We start from the raw sequence: 8,492 nt of genomic DNA, 5'->3' as shown, positions 1-8,492 counted from the left end.
CTTTCTGTGTGTGCGTCAAGGTGAAAGTTATTTCTGGTATGGAAACCTTGTTTTGGAAGGATCACTGGTTCAATGGCCTTGCACCCATGCAGCTGTGGCCTAATGCTTTCCTGAACACTTTGAGGCAGGATGACACTGTGTTCGAGTTGGCTCATCTTCTCAACTGTCCTCCTTTCACTGATGATCCTGCTGCTACGCAGTTACATGACAAGCTTCAATTTGCGTCTGGCTCTGATAAGGACAACAGATTCTGGAGCTTGACTGCTAATGGTTGTTTCTCAGTAAAATCTTTTATGATTTCCTGAATGATGAGGGTCTTCGATGCTCGTTGGCTAAAACCTTCTGGAAAGGTCCTTGTCCTAGGAAGGTTAATATTCTCAACTGGTTGGCTTGGAAGAATAAGATCCTGTCCCTCGAAAACCTCGCTAGACGTAGGTGTAATAGACTGCCGTCGGATACTTGTGTCCTTTGCCACTCTGCTTCAGAATCTGTTGATCACTTGTTCCTTCATTGCCGTTTTGCTATCGAAGTTTGGACAAAGCTTAGCAGGATTACCCTGCTACCCCCTCTTCCGACTTCGATGGCAATACTGTGGGGGGATTGGAGGACAGCCCTTCGACCCTCGATACGTGTGATGGGGGATGGGGTGATTAAAGCTTATGTGTGGTCAATTTGGCTTGCAAGAAATAATGTTATTCATGCTGGTATTTGTGTGAACCCGCTTGATGTGTTAGTTAAGACTGATCTATGCATTTTGTCGTGGTTCTCTGCAGCTCCAGAGGGACTGAGATCGACCCTTGATGATACCATCTCTGCCGTTCGGCGTAGTCTTGTGTTCATCGGACCTCAGGTTGAGGAGGCGGAGACCGCTCACTCGACTGAGGAGGCTCAGGAGGATAGTATGGGGTAGCTGGTTTTTGTTTTTACTGGATTAGGAGGAGACCCGTTGTTCCTCCATTTTGGTGCTTGTTTTTGTTGCTCCACATCTAGTGGACTTCTGTTGTATTCTGTTATTTTGGTTTTTAATGAACGTGGTTTATCCACTTTTTTTCAAAATTCAAATATTCATTGATGGTATTATTATTAATAAACAAATCAACAAAGGGAAAAAAATGGAAATAAAGACGTGGAAGCAATTTTTAAAAATTTTTAAATGACTCAGTTTGCTCATAATATGAAGAGAAGAAAGCAAGGAAGTCAATTAAATAATGCATCAGCTCTGATTTATCTCCCTACAAAAACATACCATTCTCTTCAACCAACCACACAAGAAGTTCAAGAACACAATAGCATGGCCCTTGTTCTTCTCCTCCATTCTCCTAAAAAAACTCTCCAACATCCCCTTCTTTCTTGCCACCTTCATCTTCCTCCTCTTCCACCATACTAGTGTCAATGCTAGCATCCTAAGCTTCTCTGAAATCACATTCCATTGCAGTGGTGGCGACTACACATACAACAGCATCTTCTACACCAACCTCATCTCCCTCTTATCCACCCTCCAAGCCAAATCCTCATCCTCCATCTCCGTAAACCAAACCTCTGGGGATGCCGTGGACACCGTCTTTGGCCTTTACTTCTGCACTGGTGACCTTTCACAAGACAATTGCCAAGCCTGCATTCAATCAGCCACCAAAGACATCACTGCTAGATGTCCAAGCTCCAAACAAGCTATCATATGGTATGACTCCTGTGAGATGCGTTACTCTGATACCAACTTCTTTGGATTACCAGACGCCAATGGCTTCTCCATGGCCAACCTCTTTGAGAACACCAGCTCATCAAGGCCAATGGAGCTGATGGCCCGGTTGGTGAAGGACGCTCCTACTCAACATCCCTTGATGTTCTACTTTATAGCCCTCCCTGCAGCACGCTTGTATGGTCTGGCACAGTGTTCACCAGACTTAAACAGAGAAGGATGTAGTCGTTGCTTGACTACCATCTTGGCAAAAATCAATGCTTGTTGCACAAGTGCTAAGGGATGGAGGTATTTATCTCCGAGCTGTTGGTTAAGGTATGAAGCCACACCTTTCCTTCAGAACCTTGATAGAAATAATACAGAGATGACTCAGAGTAATTGCCCAAACAAAGAGACCCTTTCTAATGGCCTGAATCTTGACAATATTCTCTCTGATTTGACGGCAAACACTCCATTGATGGGTGGGTTCTATAACACCAGTCAAGGGGAGAAGGCGGATAAGCTCCATGGCTTAGCACTATGCAGAGGCGATCTAGCTCCACAAGGGGATTCTTGCAAAAACTGTCTAATAAATGCAAGAAACAACATTGAAGAAGATTGCCAAAATAAGACACACGCCATTGAATGGTATGAGGGCTGTTTTATTAAGTACTCCAACCAGAGTTTTTTTGGGGTGGTGGATATGGATGGAAGGACACTGTGCGGCATGAAACAGAGTAACCATGTTGCTGTCAATGCCTCGGTCGATATGGCACAGGGCCTCATCCGTGATGCAGTTAACAGTTCAATGTTTGTTGGAGTTGGAAAGGTAGTATAATTAGAGATAAAAAGTCTTAGTATTTTTTCAGCATCTAAAAATCAATTATAACAGGTGGTGATCAACAGTTCGTTGTCTAGCTTTGCCTTGGTGCAATGCACCAGAGACCTCACTAGCGCTGGCTGCAGGGATTGCCTACAGAGAGGAATGAATATGGTTTTGAATAACTGTGACACGACTAAAGGTTGGCAATATCTCTCAGGCAGCTGCACCTTGAGGTATGAGACCTTCCCTTTCTTCAACACCTCAGTGTTACCGTCTAATACATCAGTGATTCCTCCACAACGGCAGCAAGATGGCGGTGAATGTTCTGTCTACTCTTTTCTTCTTAAATGTGCACCTTATATTCATTAGAATGATGATTTATCTATTTTCCAAACAAGCAGTTAAACAAGCAACAAGAAAGAAGAGATCTATTGTTATTGTTCTGGTCATCGTCATCCCAATTCTGGCAACCATGCTCTTGGCTTCTTCTATCTCTTATTTCTATTGGAGGTTGAGGCACAAAAAGCAACAAGAAAGAACAAGTAACTAATTCTGGTTATTTGGTGCTTGTTGTGTCTATGGTATGAATGAGATTTGTTAACAATTCATTGTTTCAGTCTCCTTCTCAGTGAGCAAAAGATCTCAGCTTGATGAATACTTATCTTTTACTAGCAATGAATTGGCATTCATGGACCTCGCAATTATACAAGTAGCTACTAGAGACTTTGCTGAAGAAAATAAGCTCGGAGAAGGTGGATTTGGCTTTGTTTACAAAGTAAGTTCGTCACACTAACTAGCCTTGCAGTAATTAACTGTAATGCTGTTTCTAAGTGAAGATTAACATAAAAACAGGGTGTTCTTAGTAATGGAATGGAGATTGCTGTTAAGAGGCTTTCAACCAAATCCAAACAAGGTGCAACTGAATTTGAAAATGAGGTGAAGTTGATTGCTAAACTCCAGCACAGAAATCTTGTGAGAATGCTTGGTTGGTGTACAGAGAGAGAAGAGAAGCTGCTCATCTATGAATACCTGCCAAACAAGAGCCTTGACTCTTTGCTATTTGGTCAGTTCCAAACTAAACAAGTTATTTTCTATCTTAATAGATTCAAACATTCATACATTGTTTTTCCCTCAATTTTTGATTAATAGATTCAGAAAAAGCGAGCACAACTTGATTGGAATAGACGGCTCCAAATCATCGGAGGAATCGCTAGAGGCCTTCTCTATCTCCATGAAGACTCACTGCTTAAAGTCATTCACAGGGACCTCAAAGCCAGTAATGTTTTATTAGACAATAAAATGACACCCAAGATATCAGACTTTGGCATGGCCAAGATATTTGGAGGAGATGAAAATGAAGCCAATACAAACAGAGTTGTCGGAACTTAGTAAGCAAAACTCATCTCTGTGATGCATATTAAACTGTATACTCCCATGCTAATTCAGATACATGACTCTTTCGACAGTGGTTACATGGCTCCAGAGTATGCAATGGCGGGGCTTTTTTCTGCATATTCTGATGTTTATAGCTTTGGAGTTCTCTTATTAGAAGTACTAACTGGACAAAGAAATGGAAAAACTCATCTTGAAGAACATGGCCTGACTCTTATCAGAAATGTAAGTTAATATGTTAATTCACAGCAATTAAAACCAGTAATGAATGAGATCATAACTGTAAATTATATTGAAATACAACAGATGTGGTATTTGTGGGTTGAAGGCAAGGCACTGGAGTTGACGGATCCTTTGCTTGGAGGTTCATATACAATGAATGAAGCATTGAAGATGATCAAAATAGGGTTGTTGTGTGTCCAGGAAAATGCAGAGGAGAGGCCAACAACGTCTCAGGTTGTTCATATGTTGAGGAGTAGTGATCACACGCTCTTTCCAGAACCCAACCAACCTCCTTCATTCATGAAACAAAGAAGAAACTTTCAATTTGATGTATCTTCAAGTTCCAATTCTCACTCAACTACTGTTCATTCTGCCAATGCTGTTACCATTTCTGCTCTGGAGTCTAGATAGATAGTAGTAAGATTACTGTAACTTTTTAAAAAAAATAATTGATAAACCACTGTACCCTATATTATTTCCATTTGAAGTTGAGGAACCAAAGAAATAAATGTCTTATTTTGAACAAATAAATATCTTTGTTTTAACAAACTTTTTACTTTTATTTTTGTGTTTGTTTTTGAATAAATAAATCAGCAAGAAATCATCGAAGTAAAGTGGTAATTTATCACAAAGTACACAAACGAGTGATGGTTTAAAACTTTTACTCCTACGATGTTTGTTCACACAATATTTATTTTCATCACGATTGTTTATTGGTTCTCGATGTGCTTTTCTCTCTCCATAATTACATGGTAAGAAGGATTATGATCTTGGTGTGGGTTCCTTAAAAAGAAACAATGTTTCTTTTTCCTCTAATATTGTATGGCATGGAAAAATTTATCTCTAAGAGATCGTTAATCCACCCTTTAATTATTACGATTTATACCTGTCTATTTCTTCTTTGTCGGTGTTGGTTGTTTTTTCAAAAAATAAATAAATAAATTAGACAAATATCTTATAAACATGTAACATGTTAGCTTTAATGTTATGATAAATTATACCTGAACGAACAAAAAGTCCCTCCAAAGTTCGGTATTTACAAAAACCCCACGACTTTGAAGTATTTTAAAAAGGCCATTTCTTTCTTTTCCGACAGTGTTATTTTTCGCACTCGTTCCGACATAAAGCTGATTGACGTTGACATAGCGTAATGGATGTTAATTCGTGCTTTTCGCTTTTAGCGAAAACAACAAATTTTAAGCGTAAACCCATAATTTTGCTGAAAAAGTCAACTTTTAAACGCAAACGTGCTATACGTTAAGTGAAAAACTTATGTAGTTGTTTAAAACACCAAATTTTAAGCGTAAACCCATAATTTTAAGTTCGAAAAAGTCAAATTTTTAAACGCAAAATGTGCTATATATTAGTGAAAAATTTATGTATTAAACAAAAACAACGATACGTTAAAATTGAAACTATATATTTTAAAGTGAAGTACATGTTGTAAAAACAGAATAAATTAACTAGAGTCAGTGATTAATCGAAAAGTAAACTATGAGAATTGAAAAGTGAACCATCAAAAAAGGAGGGACATGCTCTCGCTAGAATTCAAATGTTAGAGTGTCTCTCGAGATATTTTGAAACTTTCGTGGACTAAAAATATTTTTCTAAATTATAAAAGAGTATACCACTCCATTTTAGATTCCAATTGCTTTAATTTTCTCTATAAATCAAAAATTTACTTTGTCAAACAAAAATGATTTAGTACATACTTCACATTGTTATTTATTAATTTGGTTGCTATCAACTTCACAAGAGGAACTATCTATAATACTTAAAAAGGATTTGTAACATGAGTTAAACAGCTTTATTAGTTGTTAATATATTATTAATATACAAAATAATGTAATCGGTTGCAATAATTAATGGAGTAGGAAGTGCAATCTTCACTACGCTGGATGATCTCTTTAATTATTAACGGGGCTTTGAGGATCTCCGAATTATTAAGCTCATTCTCGCTCCTATTCGAAAGTACTTGACCTGGTCATGCGATCTAATTTTTGCAAAACTTGCCTTTATTCTAGCAAGATGGGGAGCTCGCAGTAGGAGCCGCCGCCACTCTCAATGTGATGTTGGCTATCTTCCGATGACTTATCTTCGACGCTCCTATTGTGGGGAGGAGGCCCTCAGAGACGTGGATTGGGAGGAGTTGATACAAAGAGTGCGGAGGCGGTTTTCATCCCGGAAGGTTAGGCACTGCCTTTGTGTGCGCATCGACGTTGGTTAACTCGCTCTCGCCTCGCGATTCCAACGATTGGATGTCCCATATTTAAACTTCGAATGGGTTATCAAAAAGTTGGATTATTTTTAAGCGTGAGTTCCCCAGCGGTCCGGCGTGATATCGAGCACCCTAAATGTCGCTGGTTGGTTGGAAGAATCTGCGCTACCGCACGAGCAGGGGTCGTGTATCGACTTGCGAGTTTTTTAATTCGCCATCGGTGAAGTGGTGGTAGTTTTTGATGGACAATAATCGGTGCTGGAGCGACTGTCAGTATAATTCAACAATGGGTTAGCCGATGGCATCTTTTCCCTAGGATACTCGGGTAGGATGTCTTCTTCCTGATAGGGGTTACCGACCGCCTCACAAAAGCGCTAGAGGACGATCGGCACTTCATCAATTCGGGCTAAGACAACCTTTTGGAAGCGATCGCTGACTTTAATGGAGTTACTCCCTAGTTAGTTTGTGGCCTGAGGAATTTCAGGGTCAGAGTGCATTTTCCTAACGGTATAGGCGTCGAGCTCTGCTCTTTCCTACTGAGGGCTTGCTCGTCTAACGCCTGTGGGTCACAAGTTTTGGAACGCTTACAAGTGCATAGGGGGATAGGTGTGATAAGAAAAGTTGGGCGCTTACGGGTAATGGTCTTTACTTAGTTAAATCCTTCTATTGTTTCTTTAGCGACTAGCAAGCGCCGATGTCCCAAATCGCTGGTTTCTTTTGGCGCAAGCCTTGCCCTAAAAAATTACTTTGCTTAATTGGCTTGTGTGGAAGAATAGGGTCATCACTTTGGAGAATTTAGCTGGAGAAAAATGTAACAAACTCACTCACCGCTACTTGTAGTCTTTTGTCATTCAGCGATTGAAACGGTGGATCATCTCTTCCTGAGTTGTCCTTATGTTCGTAGAATTTAGGATTATTTTGTTTTATTGTTTAAGCCGCCCGAACTCTCCTCCTTGCGCACGATCTTTGGGTCGCATGGAGGGAACGCGCAACCCTCGCCGGTTTTTTGGGGATTTATTAGTGAAAGCACTTGTGGTGGGATCTGCGTACCGGCGTAAATGCATATTATCTTTAATGCCAATGTTGTGCCTGAACATACCTTTATCATCAAAATTGATCTCTTGTTATTGTCCTGGTATTTTAACTGTGCAGAGGGAAACAAGGGGAAACTTGAGGAGGCCATGGGGAACGTTCGCCGTAGCCTGGACTTTCTGGGTTCACGATCCGTATGTGGTCCCCGAGGAGCACGCTGGCTCTAGTGCCGAGTCAGACGATCTTGAGTACTATCTCGTTGTCTGGGTGCAGTGGTGCTAGGAGGCTTTCTTTTTCCTTTTTTTCCCCGTGTTGTTTATGTTTTCTTGTTGTTGGTTTATTTGCTTTTTGTACACACCTTCTAGTGGTCGGTCTCATCCGGCTTCGTGCAAGCACCCGTGATCCTATTCTCGCTTTCGGGTCTTTAATCGAAGTGGTTTATCCACATTTTCAAAAATAATAATAATAATAATAATAATTAATGGACAATGAACATTGCCTCGCACTATTTAAAGACCATTACCTTTTATATATATAGATATTTAAAGACCATTAGAAAATTTATAAAGACTAATCTTGTGGCCATTTTGCGCTGACCTGCTCATTCAATTATTTTCATATAAATATTCCATAGAATCTTCTTCATAAGGGACATTTCAACTACTACGTTTCCAGTGTTTCCATTCCATGGTGTGCTTGGTTAGAGTGTAAAAGCCTTGACCCAAGTCAACTACTCTCGGGTAATGATCCACTTTATCAAAAAAAAAAAATATATATATATATATATATATATATATTAAAAAGGTTGAAGAAGATTGTTTAAAAAGAAAAGAACACATACTTCGAGAAGGAAAAAATGATGCACTAATTGTGGACTTTGGCTTTTTGCTGGGAATGTTTTCTACTGAAATTTAATATTATCTCATATTATTCAAATTCAACAAAATCTGCTCAACTATTTTGACATTTTTCTCTAAATTAGTGTTCTTCTTTGACTAATGGCAAGCAACTTAAATAAGAGGAAGCTCATATAATGTGAATCATAGCATGCCTTTTTAAAAGATATATATATATATATATATATATATATATATATATATATATATATATATTTAATGAAAGCATACATA

At 39.2% G+C, this 8,492-nt stretch overlaps 1 protein-coding gene across 1 annotated transcript; it reads left to right on the top strand.

Annotated features, from left to right (window-relative positions):
• Positions 1-38: 38 nt before the first annotated feature.
• LOC120260234 (cysteine-rich receptor-like protein kinase 25) lies at positions 39-4,523 on the top strand. The gene is made up of 10 exons (XM_039267676.1): positions 39-281; positions 398-906; positions 1,436-2,504; positions 2,568-2,814; positions 2,900-3,040; positions 3,116-3,273; positions 3,351-3,581; positions 3,654-3,886; positions 3,965-4,115; positions 4,197-4,523. The coding sequence occupies exons 1-10, from the start codon at positions 39-41 to the stop codon at positions 4,521-4,523; spliced, it is 3,309 nt and encodes a 1,102-aa protein (XP_039123610.1).
• Positions 4,524-8,492: the final 3,969 nt, after the last annotated feature.

The sequence above is a fragment of the Dioscorea cayenensis genome, chromosome 5, assembly GCF_009730915.1.
Source record: "Dioscorea cayenensis subsp. rotundata cultivar TDr96_F1 chromosome 5, TDr96_F1_v2_PseudoChromosome.rev07_lg8_w22 25.fasta, whole genome shotgun sequence".
Lineage (NCBI taxonomy): Eukaryota > Viridiplantae > Streptophyta > Magnoliopsida > Dioscoreales > Dioscoreaceae > Dioscorea > Dioscorea cayenensis.
Note: the sequence above shows the minus strand (reverse complement) of the source record. Positions and strands in the feature narration are given on the sequence as shown.